The 16,703-nt window shown below is 40.5% G+C and overlaps 2 protein-coding genes across 2 annotated transcripts; one reads left to right on the top strand and one right to left on the bottom strand.

Annotated features, from left to right (window-relative positions):
* Positions 1-10,751: 10,751 nt before the first annotated feature.
* On the bottom strand, positions 10,752-13,675 carry K441DRAFT_580064 (ankyrin; the record flags this gene model as incomplete). Its single annotated transcript, XM_067644359.1, has 4 exons — positions 10,752-11,531; positions 11,586-12,363; positions 12,419-13,516; positions 13,566-13,675. 4 exons carry the CDS (start codon positions 13,673-13,675, stop codon positions 10,752-10,754), a joined length of 2,766 nt encoding a protein of 921 aa, XP_067499766.1.
* A 1,677-nt stretch (positions 13,676-15,352) lies between these two features.
* On the top strand, positions 15,353-16,672 carry K441DRAFT_680436 (uncharacterized protein; the record flags this gene model as incomplete). Its single annotated transcript, XM_067651372.1, has 2 exons — positions 15,353-15,675; positions 16,051-16,672. The coding sequence occupies 2 exons, from the start codon at positions 15,353-15,355 to the stop codon at positions 16,670-16,672; spliced, it is 945 nt and encodes a 314-aa protein (XP_067499765.1).
* Between the last annotated feature and the right edge of the window lie 31 nt (positions 16,673-16,703).

The following is a 16,703-nucleotide window of genomic DNA, read 5'->3' as shown; positions in this document are numbered from 1 at the left end:
CTAAGTAANAAGTTANACTANNTTANACTANNNCCTTTTAAAATTATATAAAGGATTTTACTAGTTATATTTAAGTTAAACCTACTAGCTAAAATAAAAATTTACCCTATATAGTATATTATAATACTAAAACTAGTATATAGAAATATTAAGCTATTAGTTTATAAGGCAGATATATATAGAGGGTAAGAAGAAGATAAATAGTAAGTTTTAAAGATTATTAATTATAAGGATATTAACAATAAAATATAGTATAAGGTTAAGTAGATAGGCTATACTAAGACTACTTAGGAACTACTAGAGAATTTAAAAAACGCTATAAGAAAAGTAGAGGAGTATTAGAAGAGATTAGGTTAAGTAGTATTAATAAAGAAGAATTACTAAAGAATAAGTCACCTAAGGGGGACCTAGGAAGAGTCGTTACTAAACTACTTAGATTTATTTTCTTTCTAGCCTAAGGAAAATCCGTTTTTTTATTGCTAAGTTTTTATAAACCTTATTTTATAAGTTTCTACTCTTTAAAATAGACCTTTTTATAACCCTTTTTAAGATAGATTAACTAAGCGGACGCCATAAGATAAGACTTAAGGGCCCGTTACTAAGTATTAGTAGCCTCCTATTTAGCATTATAAGAATAATATAACTCCGCTAGGGTAACTAATAGTTTATTATCTAGCCGCGCAGCAGTAGATTAAATACAAAACTCTAAGATAAATTAGTTAAGAAATTAGATAACTATTAAGAGTAATAGATTGTATATATTTAGTATTAGAGATAGAGTAAATATTATAAGATAAATAAATATTCGCTTTAGTGCACTCTAAGTAAGAGGACGGTTATTGTGAAGATAGGTTTATTAATATAATATAAACTAACCCCTCTTTTAAATAGCGAGAATATAAAAACGGTATAATCTTACTAAGAGATAATATCGTAGTAATAGTACGAGCGCGACGAGCAGTTAAAGAAGAAGAAGAAGCTTTAGGTATAATAAGTAATAATATTAACCAAATTAATTAAATGGGTATTATACCTCTGGTAAGCAACTTAAAGATATTTAAAATCTTTAAGGACGAAGATAAAGAGGAGGGAGATAGTGTTATAAACGCTTTAAGTATAATATTATAACTACTTAGAGAAGAGTTAGAAGAAGCTAGTTAATTAATATAGGTACGGTTTAGAATAGAGCTGATAGAACTATATAATAAGGAATAGTAGCTAAGGTTATATAACGTAATCTATATAATTTATAGGATCTATATAATCTAAAATAGAGTAAATAGAGTATACATACCTTACGTATAAAGGGGATTTCTTAGAAGTATAGTTATATATTTAAAGGACCATAGTCCCTACCTAAATAGTTCTCTCCTTTATAGTAAATCTTAGAATACAATTAGAGTTAATCTATTAGGCAACCACTCTACTAAGTTATTATTACGTTGTTAACTATTCTATACCTATATACCTAGCCCATTAATAAGTCTACCGTAGTTCCTACTATAAGACTTTATTACAAAATGGTTTAGCTATTTAGAGTCCTTACTAACTGGTAGAATATAGAAATATCGTCTAGTTTCCAATTTAGCTATAATAGTAGCTTATTATAACCTGGCTTAATATAGAGCTTACTTAGCTCCTTAGGAGATATAAGATTATATACTATAAACGCCTAATTAGTAAAAAGGAGACTAAGAAGGAAGATATAGGGGCTAAAGGTAAGGGATAGGGAAGGTATTTCTAGTTAGTAGGTAAGTATTAGTACTTATTTTATAACGTTATAAATAGTAGAAACTAAAAGGAAAGGATAGAACTTTAAAAACCTATATATCTTTTACACTAAGGTACTCCCTTATAAATTTAAATATAAATTTTAGTAAAATATAGTGGAGCCCACCCTCTAGGTCCTAGAGTAGCGTAACCCTAATATACTAATAGTAGAGATTAAGGAGGGCTTAAGGCCGATTTATAATAAAACTACCCAGTTATAAATATAGCTAGAGTAGTATCCTATAGCGTCTATAGGAGTACCTCTTTTTAGTCGTTATTAGGTTTATCTACAGCACTTTTATAAGGTCCTCTATATATATATAGGGCTTCTCTAGCCCTATCTTCTTTAAGCTATACTTTTTAGCTAGCTTTTTAAGCACCTAACCCCTAAAATTAGTTATATCTAAAGCCTGGGGTATATAATATCTAAAAGCAGTTAAAATACGCTCACCTTATATATATTCCTATTTAACCGACTATTAAGCTTTATACTAGTCGCTCTTTTATATATAAGGCGGTAGACCTTCTAGTATATCTTAAGGGAGCTTAATACCTTAGTTCTACAGCGCCTCCTTCTTTCTTTCCCTTAGTATTAATTAAGTAGCTAGTTAAAAAAAAGCTATAAAGATTGCAAAAAGAGATAGTTATATAGGCCTTTTAAGGGTTCTTTCCTAAATACGCCCAGAACCTATACTATATATTAGCGCTATTAGGGTAGTATAACACGGTAGGGAAATGGAAAGAGATAGGCTGCTTACTAATACCACTACTTTTTAATGCGGTTAAGTAGACGGGTACTACTAGGTTTATAATCCTTCTTTATATATTCTGCTTTATTAAACGTGTTAAGCTATTTAAGGTAGTACTTAGGCGAGTAGCCTTTATTAGCAAGAAGCTATACCCAATTATTATTGTTTTTATTACTATAGGTATTAATATTAGTTAAGTCTATACTAGAACTAGCTTTATTAGTTTTTAAATTTATATATTTACTCTCCTTAGACAAAGAGTATTTATTTAATAGGTATTATCGCATATTACGTTATTATTAGCAAATATATTAAAGAAAGGAGGGTTAGTATAATACTGCTATTAATAAATGCTTAAAGATAAGTAAGGTAGATAGTAAGTAGAATAGGTAGGTCTAATAAAAGAAGAGAAGATAGATAGCTACTTATAGTTAATAAGTAAGGGTAAAGCTATTTTAAATATACTAGCCAGCCAAATTTAGAGGGGCCTATTTTAGCGCCTAATGGTAATAGAAGTAAAGACAGTTTGCTGAAGTCTAAAGGTATATATTAGTATAACTTTTACAACGTGCAGAATATATATATCACAATGATATATACTATGCGGTGTTATAAATAGATGATTTTATTCTCTAAGATCTACGCGTCGCGAGAGGTAAGGCTTATCGCGTGTTCTCCTATGACCTCTGTCAACCAATTACGATTTTCTATGCCCGGCATGGAAAATCGCCATTGGCTCGCTTACCACTAGCGCCTTAGCCGCCCTTACGATGTGTCTAACACTTTTAGCTACACTAGGAATACTTTAGAAAATGTAAAGATCTGGTATCCTACAACTGTGCAATTTAAAAATCCATATACGCACTTCTCCTTCCTTCCTTCCTTGCTATTATAGTATAGGTTATAATAGTACCAGGTAGTGTTATAGGTGCAGGTAGATTGCTATAGGTTGCCACAGATTGCCGTAGATTGCGGTTACGTGACACAGAGATTATATACACCCTCTTTATTATATTCACACATTAATTAACTAAGTTACTAACATAGTGCGTTTTACCCATTCCACTATCTTTAACTTAATTCGGTTTATGTCGATAAGTCGCTTAAGGGCTAATAATGGTTTGCTTTTAGTTATAGCGTCCATAGGGTTACTGTCTCCGTTAATCCATTTAACTTCCGCTATTTCGCATCTTTTATATAACTAGCGTAGGCATATAACATTAATTATAAGTCTCTTCTCTTATATAGTTCCTAGTTTAATAAGGCATTTATAAATTAACTTAGAATTAGTGCAAAGAATAAGCAAGAGGTTGATATTAAGTTATAATTTAATTGTGGCCTTAATTGCAGCGCCAATATTAAAACTATAGGCCATAGCATATAATTTGGAGGCTAGTACGCTTTTAGTGATTCTCTTACACTTAACTAAGGACTAGTGGACAATATTCGCCTTGTTTAATAAGTCTGCTAGTACTAGGATATATCCAATCTATAATAAGAGGTCTTTATTATTTATAAATGAGGAATCAGTAAATATAAGTAGTTAAAGTGTCTTTATATCAAGCTTAATAAAGCTTAAGCCTCTTATTGAGTTCTTAATTTGCTACTAAATTCTCTTATTAAGTAGTTTTACGTCTTTCTCGTTAGGGTTAATTACCTAGGCAGCGTAGGATAAATTAAAAGAAGCTTTAGGCTGGCATACGGACGCAATATAAGCTCCTCTTACTCGTTGGGCGATATATTAGTCCTTAGGTATAAGTGCTATACAAATAGTGCCTCTGGAACTGGTTATTATAGTAGCTTCCTTAATATTAATAAGGGTCAAGTTCTGGCATTAGCGCTTTTATATGAGCGTAATTATATAATCCTATTGTTGGATAATGCCTCCGTTAAACTTAATTGGGTATTCCAGTATAAGTTGCTCGCGTTCTTTAGTTAAAAACTTAGCTTTTTTAATTTTCTCCTATTCCAAAGCTACAAAAACTAAGTTAGCTAGTAGGAGGGTATTATTAGTCTATAAACCAACTATTCCGAAACTTATAGTATTATTAAGGTAAAGTAGGTAGGGGTTATAAGTAGATTGGTTCATGTTTAGTTCTTTAATATAGTGGTTATAGTAAGTCTTAAACTAATAATTGCCTGCCTTAGGAATGCCGTATAAAGGTCTAACGACCTTTAGAATTGTGTCTTATAAGACTCTAAGCGCTGTACTAAGTTTAAGAGGTGCTTTAATATAAAAGTCTCGGTTTAGTTTTATAGTTAATTATATATAGGCCTATAAAATGTCTTATAAGTAGAGATATATACCATTGTTTTAAGTTATAGCTATAATGCAAAGAATAAGGCGTTAGCTAACTCGTTAAATTATAGGTAATTGGGTTAGTACGAGGTCTTTCTCTAGGTCGTTGTAGGCCTATATAACTAGTCTTAACTTCTTAAAGGCTTTATCAGTGCCGGGGTTCTTAATCTCGTTAACAAATCTAGAGTTAAATACTCTATTGCCTTGTGGTATATCCTTAGGGTTAACTAATTTAAAAACTCCTTTCTTAAGCAATCCCTTAATCTCCTTCTGGCGTAATACTGTAAACTAATTAGGATTTATAAGTTAATTATTATCCTCATCCTGCAGATAAATTAAGATATTTATAGTATTTGCTTTAATAGGGTACTTACATGGTCTACCTTTTCCATATTTAACGGGTTAAGGTCTAGGCTTAGTTTAAGGTTAAGGTTTAGGCTTGGTTTAAGGTAAAAGTAGTTTAATATCGTCATCTTCTAGTTGCGTATCTTCTGTGATTTCGGGGTCTACTATATATAGTTTAACAACTATGCTGCGGAAGTTAGTAGGTCTATAGGGAAGTTGTATAGTATAGGTCTTATTTTTAATGCTAAGTAGGTTATACGGACCAGACCAGTAGCTAGGTTAGCCTATAGGTCCTTCTCTCTATACTAATATAGGTAAGTTAAGCGGTAGGTTATAAATCGCGGTTATCTTGGGTCTGTTACGCATATTAAGGGCATCTACTACTTAGCGCTTAGCTCTAAGCTTCTTAACTTCTTCTATAGCCTTTTTAAGAGCTACTACTTGTTTTATAACCGTAGGATTGGGTGCGTCGGATTCTACTATATATAGGTAAGCTCCGAATACTAACAAGGTAGGTATAAGACCATTAGGGCCTGCGGAGTTGTTGATTGCTTTAAAAGCCATTTATAAAGCCATGTCTTTGTTAATATCCGGTAGTTCCGCAATAATAATATGGTATATGCGACGGAGGGGGCTATAGTAACGTTCTACTATTCTAACTAAATTATAGGCTTCGATAGGTACGCCTTTTGTAACTATTCCAAGTATTATAGCGTATTGTTTAAATTCTTTGCTTATGAAGTTCTTGCCTGCGTTGTATATAATAATATTAGGGGGTCCTAGGTATATGTTAATCCAGCACATTTGTAGTATATCCCATATATGCTTGGCGCTAATGCTTTATAGCCATCTGCTGGCTTAAAATCGTGTTCCTTTATTAATAATATATAGTAGAGGTGTGCCATTAATATACATAATATTAACCACGATTAAGTAGTTAAAATTAATATTATTATATAAGGTAAATCTAAATCTACTAGGCGACTTTTTATATTTTTAATAATGGTGGCAGTAATATGTAAGATAGTCTAAAGTCTTACTATTAATATCGTGCCCTAAGCGTTCAAGTATTCATACAAGACGCTTAACTAAAGGGTAGCCGAAGCAACGATGTAGTCGTCTTAATTCAATGTTAGTTAAGTAGTAAGGGTTTTAATTAAATAATATAGTTAAGTAGTTACATAGGGATGTGTTTTAAAGGAGGAATAGATAGCTAAAGCGACGTATAACTAGTACTTCGCTCTAAGGGGTAATTAGTATATTTTTCAGGTTGTTAAAGTACACTTATAGTTAATCTATATCTGCCAGGCAGAGTAAAAATAGGGTGTTAACTTTAATAATATGAAACTTAATTATGCCAATTAGGGTAGTTACTTTAGTTAATTTAATTAATGAGGTTAATCTGATGCCGAATTGTACATTAATTATACCTTATGCGGTGGTATTAAGTTATACACTAGTATTAAGTCTTTAGAATGCTAAAAATTGGCCATATCCTACTATAGATCGTTTAGATGCTCCTATATTAATTATTATACCTATAAAGTAGTCTGCAGTATAGCGGGACGTGGATATGGTTGCATTATAGGTAAAGGGGTCCTGGTTAGTTATAAGAGGTGTTATATTATCTATGGTTATAACCAAATAGCTAAAGGCTTTATTAGCTAGGGTAGCAGCTATAAAAGTTACTTTATGCTGTTCTACTTGGCCAAAAGAGGTATAGAAGTGGTTAATATCTAGTTAAGAGTTCTTGTCGGTTGCCTTATAATTTGTGTTAATAGTTAGTGCTTAGAAAGCTTCCTTAAGCTCTTCTTCTAAGTTAATATTGTTATCTTCGTAGTCTATAATATATTAATTAAGTCATTTATTAAATCGGTTATTAAATTTACTAAACTTATCTCTATTAGCGGTTCTAAACTTAGCTTTAGACTCTTCTTATTCTTCTTAAATATGGTTTTATAATCGGCAGCCTTCCTTATTATATATAAAGCAACGTGGTTTATAATATAGAGAGAAATAAGGGCGGGTGCGGTTGCGGTTATAGTTTCGGTCGTAAGTTCGGTTTTAATATTAGTTATAGTTTTGATACTAATTATAGTTATTCTCCCTTCCAAAGTACCAACAATCTATGTAGTAAGCTTAAGTTTAAGCTTACTCTAGGTTCTGTTTTTTATAAGCCATAATTAAGGACTATAGTTTATTAATAAGGGGGCCTAGTTCTTAAGGTGGGTCTAATACAGCGAATTAGTATACATGAATTCCCTAGTAAGATGTAACAAGTTTATTAGTTAGGAATAGTATTATTTATAGTTCTAGGGTAAGGCCATGCTATAGTTGGGAGAGTGTATTAATTAATATTTGGAGGCAATCGCTAGTTAATTTGTCTATATTCTTATCTATTATCGTCCTTAATAAGATTGCATTCTATTTACTAAGGTTCTTACGCTCTAAGCCAGGGCCTTTAAAGAAATTACGAAGGTGCCTATAAGCGTCTTTAAATAAGAGATTACTAAGTCCGCTGTTAAAGTACTAGTTTAAGGCTAGACCTATTAATATAATTAGTAAAGCTTTATTATAAGCCTCTTATAGAATATTAAATTGGTTACAGATGTTATAGAAGATAGTAAGTTTATAATTAAAGCTGCTATTTATACCATTATATTTAAGTTCCTCTATATATATCTTTACTGCGTTAGAAATCTCTTTACCCTATCCTAATATAGTTAGCATCTATAGAAGGGGAGCGGTTTGGGGTTATAGGGTTACATACGGTAAAGGTCCTACTAGTATTCCTTTAGATAGTGGTAGGGTTATAATCTAGACACTTAATGGTTATTATAGTTGAAATAGGGTTATGCGAACTATTAGGTCTTGTAATACTTTATAGTTAAGACCGCGCTTAAGTATATTGTTTATTTTATTTAACTAAAACCTATTTCTATTTAGCTCATCATATACCTTATCTAAGTTCTCTTAAGTCTAGGAATATTAGCGTTCTTCCTAGGTTAATTTAAATAAGAGTTGCGTATATATTATACGTTTCTCCTTTATATGTACGTATACTCCTCTATATCGTAGGAAGGTATACATGCTTTAAAGGTACTATATATTTACTTTTAAAAATATATTAATACTAAATGTTTTAAAATCGTCTTAGAAGGAGGACCAAAGTCTATTATCTATTAACTTGTACTTATTGTATTCCTATAACTTAAATAGTATAAAGTCTATAAGGTCTTTACTAGTTGCCGTTTATATATTAATCCCGTTCCTCTATTATTCTATTTCTACCTTCTAGTCTATAGGTATAGCCATCTTAAAAGAAATAAGGAAGATGCGTAGAATAGTTTAGGGGATAGTTTAAGTGGTTATTTAAGGGATAGTTTAAGTGGTGGTTAGGGTGGTCGCGTTTTTAGTATGGTCGCGTTCTTAACGTGGTTACGTTAACTACTGGTATAGTGGTCTGTCTCTAGTTAAGGTGGAGCATTAGACGTCTTCTAAATCCAGGGTAGATTTAAGGTATTTCTGGGTAAGGTGGAGCGTTAGACGTCTTCCAAATCCAAAGTACTTTAATTCTCTTTAACTGAAATAGGGCCTTTATAAGGTGGAGCGTAAACGTCTTTTAAGCAAGTGCGTATCTCCTAATCTATGCGCGCTCACTAATTAGTGTTAGTATAACTTTTATAACGTGCAGAATATATATATTATAATAATATGTACTATACGGTGTTATAGATAGATGATTTTATTCTCTAAGATCTACGCGTCGCAAGAGGTAAGGCTTATCGCGTGTTCTCCTGTGACCTCTGTTAACCAATCACGATTTTCTATGCCCGGCATGGAAAATCGCCATTAGCTCGCTTACCACTAGCGCCTTGGCCGCCCTCATGATGTGTCTAACACTTCTAGCTATAGTATATAAGTATACGGCGTATCTAGGCGTACCTTAGCGTTAAAAAAGGCCAAGGGTGCCTTGCTCTATTGCTAACATTATTTGCGCCTGGGCTAGGCTAATACAGGCAATCCGGACAGCCTTAGCGCTTAGGCCACTAGCCGCAGGTTTTGGGGTTTTTTCGGGCAAATCGGCCTCAGAAAACGGCGTCACAAACCGCCAAAAACGGCGGCCAAGTCGCCGTCTAATTGTTTAAGGTAGGAAGCAAAATCCGTAAAATAGATATTGCGGATATCTAATTTATTTATTTATATAACGCGTTATTATTACCAAAAGTTAATACAATATTTTTAAGACTTAGGGCTTCTAAATGGTATAAATTTTATAATATAGCTATTGCTTAGTCCTAATATTAATTTCGTTAAAGTTAAAAAACGCGTTATTAAAAGCGTAAGCACATATTATATCTTATTAAATGGTTTACTAATATAGACAAAACTATATAGATACATAGATATCTACTACTTAAAGCTATTACAACACCTAGTAGGTGCTGTAGTTAGGTCCTTCCTTAAAAATATCCTCCCTTAGCCCGGAGTGCTTCTGCTACTACTAGGTAAGCTTTAGGCAGAGCCTCGTGTAGAGCCTTAGTAGAGCTTCGTGTAGAGCTTCGTGCAGAGCTTCGTGCAGAGCTTTGTGTAGAGCCACGTGCAGCCGTGTAGACGTATAGATGTGCAGACGTGCAGACGTGTAGACGTGCGGACGTGCAGACGTTTGTACAGGCGATTAATTGCAGAGATGTTTATAGAGACGATTGTATGGGCAATTGATTAATTGATTGTATGGGCGTTCGTACGGGCATTCGTACGGGCGTTCGTACGGGTGATTATAGAACCTTCCTAGTATATTAGTGCTGTGTGTTAGTAGAGCTTTAGAGCTCTATATAGGGCTTTAAGTAGAGCTTTAAGCAGAGCTTTAAGTAGAGCTTCGAGCAGAGCTTTGTGTAGGGCTTCGAGCAGAGCTTCGAGCAGAGCTTCGAGCAGAGCTTCAAGCAGAGCTTTTACGGAGCTTCGTGCGGAGCTTCGTGCAGAGGTTTTGTAGAGGTTTGGTAGAGCTCCGTGCAGAGCTCTGTGCAGGTCTCCCCCTAAGCTTCGTTCCGCAGAGCTCTCATAAAGCTCTACGGTTCTACGCAGACGCAGAGCCTATAACTCTATTAGGGTCTACACTATAACCTATAAAGGGCTATAAAGTAAATAAATTAAATAGGTATATACCAGATGAAATACCTACTAGTTACGAAGAGGGCTTGTAACGTGGGCGTAAGCGTTTAGCATTAGTGTTTACTACGCGGCTTAGCGGTGCAGAGAGGTAGAATTGGGGCCTCTACGGTAACGAATTCCTCTTAATGTTGCGCGCGTATAAGGAGCTAAAGATCTCATAACTTATAGAGTAGGCTTTTCTCTATAATTTAGTGTAATTTTTATGTCGACAGGTATTGTGGGAGGGTAGATTAATTTTGTTAAAGTTAATAAGGTCTTCTTATAAACTGTGTTTAGGTTTTCTACAAATCTCGCCAAAGGGCCTCAGACTAAGAAAAACGATTACCGTCCTAAATCAGCTTAGCGGACGGTGCGGATATTCCTATATCCGCAATCGATTTCTTAGTCTGAGCTTCTGAGGTAAGATTGTTACGTGATTACAGCAGCTTAACCACCGCCCCGTACCCTCCCCCTGCAGCCGACGACAGCGCCGTCAGACCGTGCTTGTCCTTAGAGTTCACGTCGATGCCGTCCGCGCCGAGCAGCAGCTTAACCACCGCCTCGTTCCCACTCCCTGCCGCCCACGACAGCGCCGGCCAACCCTCGCCGTCCTTGGAGTTCACGTCGATGCCGTCCGCGCCGAGCAGCAGCTTAACCACCGCCTCGTTCCCAGTCCCTGCCGCCCACGACAGCGCCGGCCGACCCTCACCGTCCTTGTAGTTCACGTCGATGCCGCCCGCGCCGAGCAGCAGCTTAACCATCGCCTCGTCCCCAATCATTGCGGCCCACGACAGCGCCGTCCAACCCTCGCCGTCCTTGGAGTTCACGTCGATGCTGCCCGCGCCGAGCAGCAGCTTAACCATCGCCTCGTTCCCAGTCCCTGCCGCCCACCATAGCGCCGTCCGACCCTCGCCGTCCTTGGAGTTCACGTCGATGCCGTCCGCGCCGAGCAGCAGCTTAACCATCGCCTCTTTCCTAGTCGCTACGGCCCACCACAGCGTTGTCCGACCCTTGCCGTCCTTGGAGTTCACGTCGATGCCGTCCGCGCCGAGCAGCAGCTTAACCACCGCCTTGTGCCCATTCCCTGCGGCCCACGACAGCGCCGTCCGACCCTTGCCATCCTTGGAGTTCACGTCGATGCCGTCCGCGCCGAGCAGCAGCTTGACCGTGGCCTCTTGCCCATTCCCTGCGGCCCACGACAGCGCTGTCCGACCATACTCGCCCTCAGAATTCACGTTGACGCCGGCTATCGAAAGTGCCATCCGGCCAACATTTTCCTTGGAATTGGGATTATATCCAGGATTAAAGAGAGCTATTATCGCTTCCCTTAGTCCGAAGTAGGCCGCAACGTGTAATCCTCGCATTTCCGCTGGCGTTGTCAGCATAAAGTAATCGTCAGCCAACATCGCCTGACAAGAGGCGGACAGCTTAACTTCGCTCTTAAGAAAACTTAGAACTACCTCTTCTACCTCCAGTGAAGATGCACGAGTGTGGTATCCCCAATTTCGGGCAGCGTAGTCGTAAAGGGTATACTGCTGCAATCGGGCCTTAAAATCTTCTTCGGTTGAATAGAAACCAGCAGCGAAAATATTAAACGACAGATACGTCAGGCAAATAGTTGCTATATCTACTTGCGCATTGGGGATTGAGAGTGTCCAGGTTCGCTCGAAGTATTCTTGTGTTGTGTAATGAATCCAGCGAATAATTTGACTATTTTCATCGACGGTAACTAGGCCAGCGCAGGCAGAAACTATATCTTCAACCTCAGGAATAAAGTCTGTGTCTAGCTCTGCTGTGCCGATCTCAATAGTGCAGGCGTGTTGGAGCTCTGCAGTAGTAAGGGGTCTCTTTGTGTGCGTAACCCAAGACAGAACCCTTGTTGCAAGAGTTTGATATTCTTCCTCCTGGCCATTGATTCTTTTCATGGCTTGATCATACATGGCGTCCACTCCTTTAATTCCACGAGGCAGGTTCCGCAGAGCGCGTTTGATATCCCCAGGTGTTGGCTTGCTTATAAGGGAGTCCATATGCAGCTGTGCAAGGAGAAACCTAGCAAATATATTAATCTGGTTAATGTTATGTAATTGTGGGATAGTGCACCTACATTCCATCTACGGCTTTTACTACCTCTTCTCCAACTGCATGCAGGAGATCTGGGTATTTTGAAATCCGTGATCGTAGGAGTTGGGGTATCCGCCCGTTGACATATCTCAGGACGTCAGCTTCCTCAGCACGGATGGTTTTCGTTATACATGCTTCGAACTGTGACATAATTTCTGGAACAAAACGAGATGTTGCAAAGATGTTTACTTCAGCCTGCACCTGAAGATTGAATACCTCTCCCAGAAACTTTCTACGCTCTTCGCTGGAGACGTGGCATTCGTCTAAAGCGTCAATAATTATAAATACCTTTGAATATAACTGGGTAGTAGATTGCAACACTTTTACAACATCGTTAAACGAAGGACGGGTTCCTTTAGTCACATGGCGCTCATGGAGGTTCTTAACATCCATAGGTACCGAAGGCTGTTTCTGGGAGAGCTGTTTTAATAGACTTGAAAGTAAAGCCTCAGCACTCTGCTCTTGCTGCCGCTGGTAGTTACAATATAGGTATGCGATTCCGACGTCGGTGTTATTGAACTCGGCCCAGAGATAATCAACCACAATGGATGTTATGATCGTCTTGCCTGCTCCTGGTATGCCTGGGCAGAACATCGTCTGCTTGCTTGGGCTGAGCCACCCCTGGAATTCGCTCGAGTTTATGAGCCATAACCCAGTCCCCTCCTGTCGCCGACCAATGAAGTCGCTTTGCTGAGTAGCGTAGTCGGTCGGTGAGAGCCAATCCATGATAGCCCGACGCTCTTGATTATCTTGGTGATGTACTAACTTATCCACACCTTCTCTGGTAAGCCGGCTATTAAACGTATTTAGAAAATTAACGTTCGAGACAATGCGACCCCGGAGCTCTCGGATGTCATCGGGCTCCCATTTGAGTTTCTTCCACACCCTTTTCGTCCTTTTGCTAGCGTTCATAGGCCCTGAATCTAGTTCGCCATACTTACCTAGCGTTTTCTCCAATTCGTGGAGAACACTACGACATCCGTGAGCGATGCCGTCCAGCTCTATCTTTTCCTTGTTAGAAAGATCTCGTTCCGAGAGGGCGACTTCGACATCTTCAACGACAATCGAGAGACTTCTAACCCTGTTACCAGGTGGTCAGCATCGGCTAACAATCCCTTTAGAGAACTTACTCATCGGAAATAGCCTTGAATTGACTCGGAGCACCAACAAATTCCTTTCGAATCTTGCTGGCAAGCTGGCAAACGGCGACAAAGTCGCCTACACTGAAACCAAAGCTCATCGCAACCTTGAGTATGGCACCATTACCCGTAGATGAAGTAAAATTAGTGAAAGGAGCCGTTGGGTTCAGACTCTAGTTAATGCCCTCACTAGCTCTGAGTCCAGGCGTGCATGCGGGGCTGTGAGAATCTCGCCTCAACCGCTAAGCAGACGTAGCATAGCCACAAGTTATTCTGTATTTGAGCGAAAAGGACGTACAGCAGTATTTAGAATCATTCCAATCGGTTCCTAGTCAGCGCCAGGCGTCTGCCTTGAAGAAATTGTGTATTCTCGTACTGCGACGGGGGCAGAGTTACGGGAATCGCCTAAGCAACGGGATTTTAGGCGTCCACAGCTTGGCGCCAAGCCTATGAAACATCAGTGTCAAACCCAATTAAACGAGAGCCTGTAATTGGCTAAGCCCTTATCGATATGCGTGGAAATCTATTTTCGTGTGGTCCTCCATACCACGTGGTGTTCTTTTGAGAGGCATAATATTGACATATTATATTCTTTTAGAGAGCTAGCCTTGATGACGGGGGCGTAATATGTTTTTGTTTCTTACCAGAACTATTGAACGAGCTTGACTCTTCCTGATTAGCGCCTCAGAATATTGGGAGCTGAAGCCGGTGGAGACTAGCTAGCATTTAAGGCCAGGGAAGTCCTATGGCCATAGACGTATCTGCAATGAAGTTCTATGAGTGCAAAGTATGAAGGGTGTCAAGGAAGTAGTGGAGCGCGGGGCAGGAACGGCCGCTGGAGAATTAACGTGGAAATGCGCATGGAAGCGCGCGAGTCTGGAAAGGAGCGAGGAACAATCGACGTCATTGCTCAAGGATTCAGTCATTGATACCACTTAAAACAAACATATGCCCGAATCATGTCTACCCTCCGCATCTCAGACATTCTTACCTCTGAGGTCCTCGAAGCGAGTCACAGAGGTGCAATATATCCACCCGGACGGAGCAGCCCTCCAAAAAACAAAACCTTCACCATAAAAGGGTTTGTCACATAAAGCGCTGTCGCACTGGGCTTTCCTTGTAGCAACCGCGCTGCCACTACCTTCCTCCGCTAAAGCCTCTTGACCGACAGACTCTCTGATTCAGAGCTTGCAATGCCATGCCGCCCGCCGCGAGCGCGGCACCAGCGTAAAGAAGCCCACGCCGGTGCACGATAAGGCGCCTTGTCCCAACCCAACTCGATTTTCGCCTGCACTTGTGCACAAGGCATCGTCCGAGTCGGCGTTGGGGTTGTTGATCAAGACGGTCGGCTTGGGCGAAGGCATTGGCATTGGAACTGGAAGCGGCGCGATGGAAAGTATCACGCAGACGATGCTACCGCGGAGCGGGCCGATGCCTATTCACACGCTGGGGAATGACGATACCGCTGAGAAAGAGAACGTGAATCAGCATGAGAATGAGGATGACGAGCCTAATAAGTACGAGCCTCGTCCTTTGCGCGCCTCAATCGCGCCTCTCGCGATACATCATCATCTTTCTTTGCAGTTGGTGAAACCAATGGTATCACCTTGGATATATAAACCGATCTCGCTTCGAATTGCAACAACTCGGACGCACAGGAAGCTGCCGCGCTCTCAACTGCATCCAGTACCCCTGCGCCTACGCCTGTATTTACGACTATAATCACACCAACACCCGCATCTACAGCCCCAGCCCCAGCCCCAGCCCCAGCCGCATGAATGCCTACACCCGCTCAAGCAGCACCGCTGGTAGCAAAATCCTCAGACAAAATAGCCGAAATCGCTATAGGCGTCAGCAGTATAGCAACCACTACCGTCGTCGGCCTCGTCAGCTACAACGGCGCCTGCCACATCTCCAACAAGCTGGAGCGCCCGCGCGAGGCGAACCGCTCTGACGAAATCCGCGCCGTTGTTGCCTTAGCCCTCAGTGAAGTGGCTAAGAGGGGTGCCCAGTGTACGCTTACAGTGCCGGCGGTCGCAGTTAAGAACACGGCCGGTGGGGTCGCGGCATCAGCTGGCGCGGCCGTCACGATAAACAGGTGGTCCGTCAACTTTTGCGACGATGTTGGTGCCGACGCTGTCGAGTGCTCCTACTAATCTCGCTGGAGCTGGTGCTGCAAGCGTGGCTGGTGCTTCTCCGCAGGCTGCGGCTCATGGTCTAGCGCCTCTAACAGGCGTCTCTGTCTTCTCGAATCCCCCCAAGAGCTCGTCCGGCGGTGGTGGTGTTCATCCTCTAGCTCCAACGCCAGCGCTGACTGATCCTCCTCCTACCACACCATCTAGAGTTGCAACTAGAGCCGCAAACTCTGCCGGCTCTTCCAACGCTGCGGGTTCGGTCTCGGCTCTCATACTTCTGGCTTTACCCCCTGTCACCGTATCTACTGCTCCCGGCTTAACGCGTACTCTGAAAGTTACAGGCCTATCCTCAACTACAGTGTTGGCAAATTTAGGCCCGACTTTGGGCCCTATCGCGAACACCGGGATTGCAAATGCGAGTGTTGCGGGTCGAGGGACGAGTCCTACTTCGAGTCTTTCAAGCCTAAAGTCAACATCTGCAGCGTCAACTCCACCTCTACTCCTACCGCTGCTTCTTTTACTCCAAACTCAATTAGCACTAGAACACTAACCACCCAATCTACTCGAAGGGCGCCAACTGTACCTCGTGTAGCGCTTAGCTCGCCCGACACCGAAATAGTCGTCTCGACTAGCCCGCCCGCGTCCATATTCTCTGCAGACTCAGACGCCGACTCTGTCTCTACGAGCCTCACGCGCGGCAGCCTCGTCGATCCCGATCACGACACCAATATCGTTGTGCAGCCCGCTGGCAAGGCTGATCCTAACGCCAAGGCCTCCCCATCACGACAAGCTCCTTCGGCTGACGGGGATGACGCTGGTGCGAATGATAGAAGCCTGCCACTGCCGCTGCCACTACCGGCGGCGACGCACGCGCATACGGCTATGTGGGTGCGCCAGCAGCAAGGGCTGCTGCTGCATCGCCAGCGTCAATCGTTGGATGGGATCAGGCGCGCGGGGACCTAGTAGCGTTGTTTGGGAAGAGGGAAGAGGAGAA

This window comes from Cenococcum geophilum (assembly GCF_001692895.1).
Source record: "Cenococcum geophilum 1.58 unplaced genomic scaffold K441scaffold_48, whole genome shotgun sequence".
Lineage (NCBI taxonomy): Eukaryota > Fungi > Ascomycota > Dothideomycetes > Gloniales > Gloniaceae > Cenococcum > Cenococcum geophilum.
Note: the sequence above shows the minus strand (reverse complement) of the source record. Positions and strands in the feature narration are given on the sequence as shown.